This window comes from Mirounga angustirostris, unplaced genomic scaffold (assembly GCF_029215605.1).
Source record: "Mirounga angustirostris isolate CCGP_5_RB_7025 unplaced genomic scaffold, mMirAng1.0.hap1 SCAF_4, whole genome shotgun sequence".
Lineage (NCBI taxonomy): Eukaryota > Metazoa > Chordata > Mammalia > Carnivora > Phocidae > Mirounga > Mirounga angustirostris.
Genome location: NW_026991712.1, coordinates 173,494,822 through 173,509,197, shown reverse-complemented (window position 1 = coordinate 173,509,197; position 14,376 = coordinate 173,494,822). Strand labels below are relative to the sequence as shown.

Here is a 14,376-nt window from a genome sequence, read left to right as displayed (position 1 = left end):
ACGTCCCCTGGGCTCTGGAGAGGGCTCCGGACTCCCCCAGCCCCTCCCTTCCCTTCCCCCCATCCCAGCTCCTCCCACTGGGACTCGGCTACCGCCCCAAGGAGCTGCATCCCACCCCCCACCCCACCCCCGCCCCGGCCTGTGCTCTCAATAGGCAGGGCCCTAGGGTCAGGCCTCTTTCTGTGGTTCTTTCTTGTCACCAGTTTTCCATCTGTGAAGGCGGCCGGGCCCGCAGCCCCACCCTAACAGGAATGAGGCCAGGCTCGGCTGCAGGGCCCCCGGACGCAATTATTTGGGGTGTTTAGGCTGCAGGGCCTCCGCATGTTAATTAGAGAGAGGGGAGAAAGGCAGAGTGCTCTAATTAAGTGCTCTAATTAAGTTCTGAAGAAGAGCAGTGGTTGTAACAAGGGGCTGACTTTGTCACATGGTGCCACCAAAAAAAAAAAAAAATGCAACGTAGGGAGCTTCAGAGCCACCGCTGACGTCGAGGCTGGGCCAGCAGGCTCCAGTTCGGCCTTCCCCACGGGCACTGGCCCTTCACAACATCAACCCTCCCCAGGCCGGCAGCCACCACAGCGCCCCGCACAGACTTGGCCCAGATATCTGAGGAAGGCAGAAGAATAAAGAACACCCACTTGCGGGTGACACCTCTACTACCACCTGCCTCACCATCCCCCACCCACAGTCCCATTTGGCAGTTGGGAAAATAGAGGCCCAGCGAGGGGAAGTGACTTGCCCAAGGCCATGCATCAAGTTAACAGAGCTGGAACAAAACCCAGGACTCCTGGGCTACCTGTGGGTCGTTGTGTTTCAAGGCAGCGTGCCCAAGCATGGGAACGGGTCTAGGTCTGTGTGACCTGGGTCAAGTGGCCCCACTTCCCTGGTCTCTACCCGCTCATCTGTAAAATGGTGATGGTAATACAGCATGTGCGATAATCAGGACAAAGAAATGAGGTCCTGTTCCAGCACCCACCCCAGGCCTGCATGGGCGGGAGGGGGTGCCTTGCTGTTCCGGCTCTTTTGGCTCTAGCCCAGGGAAAGCCAGCCCATTGCCAACGGGGACACAGGAGGGGTATGGAGCTACTCTCGGCAAGCTCTCAGCCCCACCGGGGAGACCAGGCCGAGAGGCCCAAGGGTGCCCGGCCCTCGCCCAGGCTGGTGTCCCCAGAGGCCCACGGGAGAGTCGGCGAATGCAAACTCTGCAGCCGGAGAGAGCCTGCTGCAAGAGGCTCCAGAAGGATGGACAGAGAAGACGAGAGGGTACTCGAGGAGGGCACAGAATTGTGAACAAAGGCTCAGCATGTGAGTGAGCTTGGCTTGTGAGGGTCTGTGAGGAGACACCATGGGGCTGGTGCCCTTCATCCCCAGCCTTCCATGGCCCTGCCCCGCACCCCCAGCAGTGGGGCTCGGGAACTCTGAGCTGCATGTGAGAGAGCCAGTCTGGGGCCCAGGGAGGGTGCCGAGGCACCTGCCACAGGCAGGAAGGGTAGAAAGTCTCTCTCTCCAGGTCCCCTAACTCCTTTAGTGGTATCTTAACCACGTAAGGCCCCAGAATAGACTGCTTATCTTCCGCATCGTGGGGATAAGGGCTCTTCTTCCGTCAGACTGGGAATCCCCTGGGGCAAGGACTGTGTCTCCCTGGTCAGAATAGGAGCTCCCAGTAGGCAGACGTTCTGACTCCCCATCAGACTAGTACTCCCCAAGCACAGAGCTATGTCTGTTCTCAGCAGAGGGAATTCCCTCAGGGTGGGTCTCTCCCTATTTTCCCTTCTAGGTGGGAGCTTCCCAGGAGCTGGGGCCACATCTCCTTTTTCACCCCAGGGGGGAGGGTCACATCTCCCATATTAATCAGGGGAAAACCAAGAACAGGGTGTGTGCCCTTCCCATCAGATTGGCATGTCTCCCTCACAGACTGGGGAATTCCTCGGGGCCAAGGCCATGTCTCTCCTCAGCTTGGGAGTTCTCTGATGATACGAATCATGTCTCCATCATCAGACTAGAAGATGCCTAAGGTAGAGTGTGTGCCTCCTCCATTAGACTAGGAGGCCCCCAGTGGTAAGAGTCCTATTTACCCCCATCCGACTGAAGGCTTCCCTAAGACAGGGTCTGTGTCTCCCCTCTAGCCAGACGACCCATGGGGCTGAGCCCCATCTCCCCCACCTGACTAGCATTTCACCCACAGTGGGAAGAGGTGAGTGGCTACGATGAGAACATGAACACGATCCGCACGTACCAGGTGTGCAATGTGTTTGAGTCGAGCCAGAACAACTGGCTACGGACCAAGTTCATCCGGCGCCGCGGCGCCCACCGCATCCACGTGGAGATGAAGTTCTCGGTGCGTGACTGCAGCAGCATCCCCAGCGTGCCCGGCTCCTGCAAGGAGACCTTCAACCTCTATTACTATGAGGCCGACTTTGACTCGGCCACCAAGACCTTCCCCAACTGGATGGAGAATCCGTGGGTGAAGGTGGACACCATCGCGGCCGACGAGAGCTTCTCACAGGTGGACCTGGGTGGCCGGGTCATGAAGATCAACACGGAGGTGCGGAGCTTTGGGCCTGTGTCCCGCAGCGGCTTCTACCTGGCCTTCCAGGACTATGGTGGCTGCATGTCCCTCATCGCTGTGCGCGTCTTCTACCGTAAGTGCCCCCGCATCATCCAGAATGGCGCCATCTTCCAGGAGACCCTTTCGGGGGCCGAGAGCACCTCGCTGGTGGCCGCCCGGGGCAGCTGTATCGCCAACGCCGAGGAGGTGGACGTGCCCATCAAGCTCTACTGTAACGGGGACGGCGAGTGGTTGGTGCCCATTGGCCGCTGCATGTGCAAAGCAGGCTTTGAGGCGGTGGAGAATGGCACGGTCTGCAGAGGTAAGGGCCGCGGCGGGGCAGGTGCCCCTGAGGGGGCGTGGAGCTGCGCTCGGCTGCAGACGTGGGCCGGGGGGTTGGGGGGGGGTGACTCAGGCTGGCAAGGGCAGTGGCCTGGAGCCGACCGTGAGGCACTCTCTGGCCGGGCTTCCCAAATCTGCAGCCAATGTTCCATGTCTCAGAGGGCAACGTTTGAAGAGCACTTCTAGAATGGTGGTACACGGATGTCCGACGGGGAGCGGGCAAGGTGATTTTCGTGGGCACAGGGATAAACGTTTCTCATCTTAATTATTATGTGAATCTTAACAACAGCAAGTGGTGCTGTATGTCTTCATTTACAAAAGTGATGTCGTTTCATCAAGGAAATAAGGCCTAGTAAATAACAGGGATAAGTTAATGTTTACTGGACTTTTGCTGCATCCGTCAATACAGGCCAGGCTCGACGGAAGTGACCAAACAATAAAGGTTTATTTCTCACTCAATGCTCCCTGCCCATCGGGGGTCGGCTGGGGATCCCCCACTCAGGGAGCCAAGCGGATGGAGGCGCCACCATTTGGAATGTGGCGATCATGAGGACAGGGAGAAGGAGTGTGAGGCGGATGGCATGCTGGCTCCCGAGCTCTGCCTGCCGCAGCGCACGCACCACTCCCCTGCACACTTCAGCGGCCCAGGCGAGTCACGCACTTCCTTCCGATGCAAGGAGCAGGGGGATGCTCAGGCCCGCCACAAGCCAGGCCTCCTGACGGCCACTCGTACTATGTGCTGAGCACTCTGTATGTCTAACTTACTACTCCTCACAAGAACCCTGGGAGGGATGGTGCCATTTTACAGGAAGAAGTTGAGGCTCATAAAGGGTTCTCTGATGCTAGTCAGGTGGGGGAGATGGGGCTCAGCCCCGTGGGTCGTCTGGCTAGAGGGGAGACACAGACCCTGTCTCCGCAAGGTCTCTCCTGGGGCTGAGAGTTAAGTGGGGGAGCCAGGAGTCTCATCCAGGTAGTGTGATTCCAAGTCCACCCCTTAGCCACCGCACCGTTTGGGGTGATTTAAGGAGAAGTCCTAAGTAAGCAATAATGCAGGTGCTGTTTGATTGTGGCGAACAATCGTGAAGGTGGTTGGCAAACATAAGTTTGTAAGAGGGACTGCATGGTGGTAAGAAACCTGAGAAGGTAGACAGACCTGGGTTCAAATCCCAGCCCTGCCTGTTATTAGCTGTCTGTCTTGGGCTGCGCATGAAACCCTCTTTCTTAGGGCATTTGTGAAGACTCAACAATTCAAGGCTGTAAAGCACTTAAATGGCTTGTAGTACGCAGTAGGAGTTTAATAAATGTTAACCAAATGAGATGTGATGTGTACGAAGCCTGGCCTGGTGCAAGTACTCCACGGTGTGAGCTGGATGGTGATTTAAAGCCTACTTGTACCACTTGGGTACAAGTACTTGGGATCAGATCCTGGGGGTCCTCCAAATGCCAGGCTAAGAGTTTGGACCCAATTCTAGGGTTCCTGAGGTGCCAGTCACCGTGTGGCCTGAGGTGGCCGCAGTGATCCTACCCTTTATAAAATGCTGTCATGTCCACTGTCCCCGTGGCTCCCCCTTCTATGCTCTAAGCAGCATTTTAGAGGTCCCCAGGAGGATAAACGGGGGTGCCCAAGAGAGGAGGAGCGGCCCGTGGGACAGCTGTAGCCGTGCTCTCGAGAGATGGTGGCTGTCTGGCCGGGCCACCCACAGTGCTAGGATCAAGGGATGTCAAGAATGGCGTGAGCACACGGGCTAGAAAGAGGAAGGAGGGAATTCCAGCTTGTGTGGAGGTGATGGTCCTGGAAAAGAGTCAGGGGCATTGGGAAAAAAGGCTGGTTTCTGGGGGAGGATAACAGAGCTGGTTTTCTGTACTTAAGTGTAAAAAGAGCACAGCCTTGGGAGGTGGCAGGCCATGGGGGCAGAATCAGTCACTTGTTGCTCATTATTTATTCGCTCATCAAACCTCACCCGTGCCTGCTCCGTGTCAGACCTGTGCGGAACATCAGGTAGGACAGAAGAACGTGACTGTGGCGCAGCCTTCTAGGAGCCACCGTCTAGCGGGGGGACAGGCTGTAAGTGAAAAAAGGAGGGAATGCCTTTGACTGGCTTTGACTGGAACCACCTGGGCTGGGCGGATTGGTGGAGGGAGGTGGGGGAGGTGACACAGAGGAGGTGACACTGGGGCTGAGTCCTGAGAGAGGGATATGTTGACTAGGTGGCCCCGGCCTTCCAGAGGAGGGATCTGCAAGGATCTGGGGACGTGAAGCAGCACGTCCCACTGGGGGGACTAGTACAGTGTCTGGCATGACCGTGGCTAAGGGCTCAGGGAGCGATGGAGGAGGAGCTGTCCCTGGATGGGGCCCAGATGAAGAGGTACATTAGTTACCCGTTGTTGCCCAACAAGTCACCCCAAAATGTCGCAGCTGAAAACAACAAGCATTTGTAATCTCAGTGTCTGAGGGTCAGGGATCCAGGTATGGCTCAGGGCAGGTACCTCTGGTGCAAGGTCTCTCCTGGGGCTGCAGTATCATCTGATGGCAGTGCTGGGGTGGGGTCTGCTTCCACATTCACGCACATGGCTGTTTGCAGGCTTTAGTCCCTCGCCACAGGGACTCACGTGGGCAGTGGCTTCCCCCAGAGCGACTGACCTGAGAGAGGTCAAGAGAGCACCCACAACAGAAACCATAATCTTTTTATGACTTCATCTCAAAAGTGACATCTCATCGCTTCTGCCGTATTCTCTTTGTTAAAAGCCCGTCACACAGTTCAGGCCCCACTCCAGGAGAGGGAATTACGTTACATGGGGTGTGAGTGCCAGGAGCTGGGGTCACCGGGGCCATCAGAGAGATTGCCTGGCACAGGCAGGTTCTCCAAGGCTGAGCTTCTCCTCACGAGTAGGCCCTGGCCCCCTCCAACCCACCTCCCTGGACCTCTGGCCTGCCTGCCCCAGGCCCAGGCCCAGCCAGCCACTGGGTGTGAGTGGAGGCCAGTCCGGTTGTGATTAATGAGCTCAGGAAGCCAGAAGGACACCAGCTCATGCTGTGGCCTATGTTGTAGCCGCCCAGATGTGGGGCTGCTCCAGCCCAGGTCCCACAGGCACCGCTCCTGCTGGCCTGGGGTATGGAGGAATGGTGGTTGACAGAGTGCTTTCTCTGTCTCCAGCTCAGGGATTCTCGACCTTGACTCTGCCTCAGCATCTACCGGGAAGTTCGTTAAAATGCAGATTCCTGGGTCTGGTGCAGACATCTCCCCCAGGTCTGATTCTGTGGTTCTGAGATGGAGCCAAGAATCAACACTTTTAAACAAGCAGCCCTCATGCTTCTGTAACAGGACCATTAGCTTTTACACGTGATGTGGTAACATACCGTCAGTCAGACAAACAGGACTCAGGGCCAGACGGTTGAGCACGGGCCCAGCCCCCCCCCCGCCACCACCACCCCAGAGAGCATCCACCCTAAGGAATGGAAGGGTTGTTAGCAGAATCTCTGGGAGAGTGTGGTTTGGAAAGATCCATTTAATACTGAAACGTAATGGGCACCTGGGTGGCTCAGTCAGTTAAGCGTCTGCCTTCGGCTCAGGTCACGATCCCAGGGTCCTGGGATTGAGCCCCATGTCAGGTTCCTGGCTCAGTGGGGAGTCTGCTTCTCCCTCTCCCTCTGCGCTTCCTGCCCACTCGTGCTCTCACTCTGTCAAATAAATAAATAAAATCTTTAGAAAAATATTGAAACATAATTTGATAGGAAAAAATCCATTGCTTCGTTAATACAAATTTGAGAAGATAACTGGATAAAGTCTACCTGACAGATGGCGAGTAGGTGAGTCCTCACAGGAGTGGCACAGCCATCCCAGGGGTGGGCAGGGCGGCTAATGAAGGGCCAGGAGTTCCCAGCGCCCTGAGCGTTTCCCAAAACTGTAGGCTACACCGATGAAATCTGACCAACTTCCTCCGGTGCCAACAGTGTGCTAGGGATAGTGGGGAAGGGAGGGGCCTGGAGATGCCAGTCAACCTCTCAACAAGCATGTATTACATACCCTCTGTGTGCCATTTGGCCCTCCAGCCAATACAGACAGTCCCCGATTTACAGTGGTTTGGCTTACAGCGGTCCGACTTGTCATTTTTCAACGTTCCAACGGTACGTTGCCACGGTAATGCATATTCAGCAGAAACCGTACTTCAGAGTTTGAATTCTGATCTTTTCCTGGGCTGGTGACAGGATACTCTCTCCTTATGCTGGGCAGTCAGCCACGTGAGCAGGGGGGTAAACAGGTGACACGTGCATCCCTTCTGCACCCACGTGACCCGTCTTTTGTCCACGTTCAGTACTGTATTCAATAAATTGCATGAGTTGTAACAGGCTTTGTGTTAGACGATGTTGCTCAACTGAGCACGCTTCAGGTATGCTAGGCTAAGAACTGATGTTTGGGAGGTTAGGGGTATTAAGTGACTCTTCCATTCAATATTTTCAACTTATGGTGGGTTTATCAGGACATAACCCCATGGTCAGTCGAGGCAGATCTGTATGTATTGAGTACCATCTATGAGCCAGGCACATACCAACGTTCGCTGCCCTCTCAGAGTTTTTAGTCTGAGTCGGAGGACAGAAGTAGATGGAGGGAAAAAATTAGTGAGCAGATAAATAAAATAGTTAAAGCTATGATGAATGAAAGGGGGGAAAAGATGCAGCAACAGAGGTCAAAGGAAGACTCGCTTTAGCCAGGTGGACCAGGGAAGGCTTCTTGGAAGAAGTGTCATTTGAGCTGACAGTGGCCACCCTGGGAAGGCTGGAGGAGAGCACCTGAGATGCAGGGTTTGGCTCATTGGCTCCTGGGTGAGCAGGGCACTTGGACACATGGAGAAGGCAGCAGAGTGTGGTCCTTCCAGAAATGAATTATATCCAGTCAAAGCACCTTGAGAATATGAGAAAGAAGGCATCTTTTCTGACTGGAGGCCTAGGAAGGCTTCACGGAGGAGGTGGCATTTGAATTAGGCCCTGAAGAGTGAGTAGGATTTGGATGGTGAAGGGAGGGAGGTCATTGTAGGTCAAAGAACCAACTGCATGAATAATGGCCCCGAGGTACGATAGTAGAGGGTGTGTTTGGTGGGTGTCCTGTGCCTTACCGGGGGTGGGTGTCAAGGTATGACTTCTCCCTACTCAGGCATCCGTTCACTTTTTATTGGGCGCCTGATCAGGACCTGCACTGGCCATACAGCTGCCAGGTGAGGGACTCTGGGGACTTTCTTCAGAAGAACTCTGGCCCCCTCTCCTCCCCAAGTCCCCAGTCTCCTCAGCATCACAGTCCCCACTGGGGTTCACTGCCAGCAGATCTGCTGGGGGGGGGCCTGGAATTCCTCCTCTGCAGCAGTGGCTCCCCCCAAGCTCAAGTCTGTCTGACTCTTTCCAGATGTTCATGGGCTCGATTGGGAAGGTGCCTCTGCCTCAGTGTCTCCAAGTTTGTCTCCGTAGCCCTATTTCTCTTGGTCTGTCCTTCCCTAGCTCAGCCCCTGCTCTGCCCCTGCCCATCAGATTCCCATCCTAACCCCCGTTGGGGGCCCTGCCCTCCTCTCTCCCAACAGCAGACCCGCATCTATAACCGATCTGGAGGCAGCTCCACAGCGATCCTGATTGCTGTGTGCTGTTGGGGCGTAATGGGATTTTTTAATATTTAGCTTGGACAGGGAGAGGGGCTGCGAGCCAGTGGGGAGGGGCCCGGGGGTGGGGGGCGGTTGCACGCACATGTTGATCCTCTTGCTCTAGCTTAGACTCCCAGTTCCCAGCTGCTGGGCTTCTCACAGCCTCTCCCTCTCCTCCACCCTGCCCTGCTTGGCAGCCCCCAGCCCTGCTCTCCTCCCACAGCCATGGTCTCTCCTTGACCTTGGCCTTGGAGACCTGGTTTCAAACCCCAGCTCTGCCTAACTGTGTGACCTTGGGCAAGCAACTGATACTCTCCCAGCCTTTGTTTTCCATCTGTAAAACAGGATAAACACAAAGGCTGCCGCGCAGAGTAAATGAGAAGATACCTAGAGAAGTGTTATAAAAATAAGAACAGGGACTTCTACCAAAACTGTCTTCTGCTGTGAATGTCTGGGTTTGTTTTTGGGTTTTTTTGGTCTCTGATGAGCTTTTTATTTTGAGGGAAAAAAAAAAACTTTTTCTTATCACAAAAGCAATGTAGGTTTGTTGTTGAATCTTTAGAAATTACTGAGAAGCAAAAAGGAGAAAATTAAAATCATCCAGAGATAGCCACTGTCAACAGGCTGGTGGAGATCCTTCTGGGTGTATTTACACATATTGATTATGTTTAAAGAAAAAGTGAACTTCCCGCTAAAAATACACAAGGGTTTTTGACTGATTAATATTTTGTGGACACTTTCCCATGTCATGTGAGATCACCAGCATCATTTTGGAAGGCTCTTGGAATTCCATAGGAAAGATGTGTCATACTTTATTTACCAATCCTCTGTTGATCGACACGTAGATTGCTGGCCATTTTTCACTGTCTATCTTAACAAGTGCCAGGATGCATGTCATTGTCCCTGAATTTTTGTGCACTATTCCTGGTATTTGAGTAGATATGTTTCCAGATGTGGAATTGTGGGGTCAAAGGGTAGGTATGTTTTTTAGAGGTTTGATGCACAATGCCAAGGTACCCCCCAAAAAGGCACGGCCCTGGGTACCCTCCTGGCAGCAGACTTCCAGACTGCCTCTTTCCCCACATGCTCACCAGCAGGAGATATTCTGCCTGTCACTTTATTTTCCGCTTTATTTTCAGCCAAGGTAGGGAGAGGCCCAGGGATGTCTCTGGGCCTTCAGGGTTAGGCTCTGGGCCACGCTTGGGGTGGCCTCCTTCCTACCATGCTCTCAGCTCCAGCCCTCCCCATAGAGGCTGGACCAGTGGCCCAGATGCATCTGGCAAGTCCGTGGGGTAGGGTGCGGTCAGTCTTGGGGTGAGGAGGAGGGAGGCCGCCAGCTGGCAGGGCCTATGCTGGCTGGGGAAAGGGTGTGAGGGTTGGAATGCTGGGTGGGTGGGAGGAGAGGCCCAGACCCCCACACAGAAGTTCTGATGCATCTCTTCAAGGGCAGGGTGAAGACGCCCAGCTAGGGGAGGGGGAGGGCTAACAGACACCCCCTCCAAAGCCCCAGGCTCAGGCCAGGCCTGAGACCACACAGGCCAGCCTTTTGAGAAGGGGACTGGATGGGGAGCCTGGCCAACACACTCGGCTTATTCAATTCTTGGCTCTTAAAAACTGAAGTGCCCCTTCCCCCACTTCTCCTTCCTGTATGCTCCCAAAGCATCTTTGTGTACAACCATCCATCCGTCTGTCTGTACATTGGTCCAGCTGTCCAACCAGCCAGCCGTCAGGGATTCACTAAACACCAGCTTCTGATTTTTTTTTTTTTTTTTTTTTTGCTTCTTGGAGGGGTCAGTGATGTCTTCACAGAGGGCCAAGAGGCTAAGACATAGTGAGTGCCTCTCATGCCAGGTGTTGTGCCAGGCATTGGGGTGTTTGGAAAGATCAGTCATGGCCCCTGCCCTCAAGGACCACCCAGTCTAGAGATATCGACAGATGTATCTGCAGAAAGTGGAGGTAGAAGCAGACAAAGGCACGCGACCCACCTAGGTGAGCATCGTCTGGGGTCATGGTGCTCAGAGGAAGGCTTCCGGGAAGGGAAGCTGTTGAAGTGGAAGCCAAGCGAGGAGCAGGAGTTAGCCAGGTGAGGAGGAGGAGGAGGTGCAAAGACCCAGAGGCAGGCAGAGTGGGTGTTCTTAGAAAGGGTGGGAGGGCCACTTCAGCCCAGTTTCCTCTCTGAGTCAACCAAATGGAAGGATCTGGATATCAGGTCATGGGATGACATGGTCTTCATGTTCCCTCAGGGGTCTGGGCAAGAAGCATTGAACAGTTTTGGCCCCTGATACTCATAACAACCCCCCCGCCCAGGGACCTGCTGTGCACCAGACCCTGGGCCAGATGTGGGGACTGCAGAGATGATGAAGGCCCTTCTTGCCTTCCTAGAGCTTCCAGTCTGGGGTGGGGGATATGGCTCTATCTGTAACTATAGCCTTGGAGCACTTAGGAGGGAGTCAGGGGAAAGCTAGGGAGACTACCTGGAGGAGGAGCTCTTTTCCCAGGGCTTTGGAAAATGGAAGGAACCAAAGGCAGGAATTAGTCCAGAAAAAAGATGATCAGAAATGATACTGACCTTTAACTCTGGCCTCTTGCTGACCCCCAGACAAAATGCAGCCAACTAGGGGTGGGGGATGGGGAGAGGAGAAATGCTGGGCTAAAGGAGAAGGCTAGAGGGGCTGCCAGGCTTTTTAGTTCCATGTTGTCAAAGGGCTGGGTGAGGCAGAGGTTGCAAGGAGTCCTGAGGGCTGGGACTGGGCAGTCCCTCCTGTGTGCGCAGCTCTGTGTTCCATGCTGTACTCTATTATCTTTGGAATCTTCTATTGATAAGATTAGCTCCATTTTACACGTGAGAAGACTGAGGTCCAGGGAGGGTCAGCCTGTTGCCCAAGATCACATGGCCAGTAAGCAGTGGAGGCAGAATGGGAACCTGGCTTTCTCCAACTGCTGGGACAATTGATTAACCAGAATGGGGCGAGGCCTGAATGTACTCTGTCCTGCTCACCTCCCAGATTACTTGGGGGGGGGGGGGTGCCTGAGATGGGGGAAGTGAAAGGTTTGACAAATAACCAATGGAGGGACTCTTGCTCAGGACTGTGGGGCCACCCCGCTGGGGCAACTAGAAGGTCTTCTGCGTGGAAGAGGGAGGCTTGTGTCTGGGCCTTGAAGGACAAGGTGCTTTCCTATGGAGATGCTGGGCATGGGGGAATGCGGTCCCAGGGCAAAGGTTCAAGGGTGGAGAAGTCTCTGGGGGTCTCTTCTCCTCCTGCTCAGGGGGAGAAGGCCTCCAGGAGGGAAACCCACCCATCTGTGGCTAACCTCTGGCCAGACAGAAGAGCCCGTCGGCCCCCACACAGCATTTTCCGAATGCTCACCTTGTATCTCTAACAGCATACCAATCTTATTGAACGCCCCCATCGGAGTGGGAAGTAGACTGGGGCCAATGGTCACACTCCTTGGAGGTGGCAGAGGTAGGTGTGCACTCTCGTGCCCCCCACTTCTGATTTCTCCCGCTCTTGCAGGTGGCAGAAAGGCTCTGTGACGGGCACCCAGTGCTCATGTTTGTTAGGAGATTCCTGTGGACCAGGCCTCTCTCACCCAGGGTCTCACTGACTCTCAGTCCCCCTTGGGGTCGGGGATCATCATTTCTGTTTTACAGAAGAGGAGACTGAGGCCCAGAGAGAGTAAGCAGCTCGTCTGAGGTGACCCGGTTAGGAAGGGACAGGACTTGAACCCAGGCCGTCTGCCCCTGGAGCCCCCCTGGAGAGCTGTCCTCTCTCCGCCCCGGCCTGGCAGGGGACCCTGAAGGCACCAGGTGGACAGTTTGGTCACAGGCTGTCTCCATAGCCCTCCGGCAAGACCATAAACAGCTGGGGAAGCTCCCCTCCCTTCAGCCGCTGCCTTTACATCTGGCGAGAGAGGCCCGTTTATTGAGGAAGTTTATGCATTTAACAGTTTAAGCCTTTCTAAGCCTGTGGTACAACAGGATTTGGGAGCCGTTAACAATTCTGTGTGGTTAAGAGATTTTCATTGCTTTGCGGCAGCTGGCTCAGGCCCCACAGGCCCCACTCCGGCCTCCACCCCACCCTGCTGGGGCACCCCCTCCCCGGGGCCCTTTGTCCTCAGCCCCCATCCTGCTGTTTCTCCCGGGTTCCCCCTACTCAGAACCTTTAGGGATGAACTTTGACTTCGGAGGAGGAACAGGCCCAGAGAGGGGAATTCCAGGAGTTGGCCAGGGCCACACAGCAGGTAAGAGGCTTGAACTGACCTGCCTGCCAAAGCCTGAGTCCCTTCCCCGCCCCCCCAGACTGCTTTCCCGGGGAGATGGGGGGCATTATACTGTTAATTCCTCGCCGGCAGAACTGACAGAGCCCTTCTAGAAGCAACATGTGTTCCATCCCTACAAGGCTTTGGACAGGCAGGGGGTGGGGTGATGCCCACATTCATTCACCTTGTCAGGTACAGAGCTAGAATCAGAACCCAGGCCTCCCGAAGTCCTAATGAGAATTCTTCACACTCTACCAAACTGGTGGGTTTTTTTCCATAGCTCAGGGGGGAAATGCCATTTGTAATTATAATGTCTTACATATGTACAGTATTTATTTACTTACACCCTGCCTTGTTCCAGAAAAGATTAGAGGCTGCTTTTGTATAGCATTTGGTCTCACCCTATGAGATTCTTTGATCTGCATGATACCCACAGGAGAGAAGCAAAGCGAAGGTTACTATCGCCATTTTAGAGACGAGGAAAACTGAAGTCAAGAGAGGACCTAACTTTCCCAGGGTCACACTGCACTTTGGGGTGGAAGTGGGACTAGAACCCAGTGCTGCAGGGCTCCCTTTGGAGACCCTTGTCTCTGAGATGTTCAGAGAGACAGCCTGAAACACCACAGGGGACCTCAGTCTCCATCCTGGGTGGGAACAGGTGGTCTGCCCCAGGGAGGAGTCCCTCGCAGCTCAGAGAAAGCAAGGTTTGTGTGCAGAGGGGTGGGGAGGTGGGTTTGGTGAGAGGTGACAACCTGCTCCTGACAACCTTGCTGATGAACCAATCCATGGCCGGGGGACCAGCCGGGGTTCCCCTGAAAGGTGGGTTGGCCTTGGGACTCCTACCCTGTCTGGTATGTCCGGCTCTTTGTGTCTCTCCCAAGCCTTTCCAGTCTTTTTCCACGGAGCTCCGTGGAGGTTGCATGATGCTATTGTTTTGATCACATGGATTTGTTTCCCGGTCCTGGTAACTTGTCTGCCCAGCCAACCGACAGGCCTGCAAACACACACTCCTATTGCACCGGTGTCTAAACAGCACACTCACTTTGTCTCCTGTCCTCTCTGTTCCCTCAAGTGAAGGGCCCGCGGCGGCTGATCGATAGCCTCATGGTTATGAAACCTGACGCCCAAAGATGTCAGATGAAATGGCCCGTCCAGGGACCCAGCATCCTGTCAGGGTCCTACCTCAGCTCCCTGTACCTCCTGCCAGACCCCAGTTGTAAATAACAGAGACAAAAGCCCAAGAAAGAAGGGACACACCTTGGTGGGTAGAACCACCTGCTAGTCATTAGGCTTAGGCCCCAGGCTTGGTGTATGATACTTTACTGAATCCTTACAGGCCCCAGAAGTTGGCTACGGTCAATATTCTCGTTTTTAGAGAGGAGGAAGTGGAGGCTCAGAGAGGTTAAGAAAAACTAGCCCAGGATCACACAGCTAATGGATGATGAGCCAGAAATGAAATCCAAAATTGGTCCTCTTTCCCCCTGGAATATATGTACAGTGTTTCATTGTCAGAAAAATGTTCTCACAATTCTTTGTTTGATTCTCAACAACCTAGGAAGTAAGAGGGTCTTACCCCCACTCTTCAGATGAGGACTTTAAGGCTC

General features: G+C 54.4%; 1 protein-coding gene across 2 annotated transcripts in view; it reads left to right on the top strand.

The window, feature by feature from the left end:
* The window catches only part of EPHB2 (EPH receptor B2), a 184,806-nt gene that overhangs the window by 62,827 nt on the left and 107,603 nt on the right, over positions 1-14,376 (top strand). For both annotated transcript variants that reach the window (XM_045898483.3, XM_045898482.3), the window contains exon 3: positions 2,183-2,867. In XM_045898483.3, the coding sequence (XP_045754439.2) occupies positions 2,183-2,867 (685 nt within the window). The remainder of the gene's footprint in view (positions 1-2,182; positions 2,868-14,376) is intronic.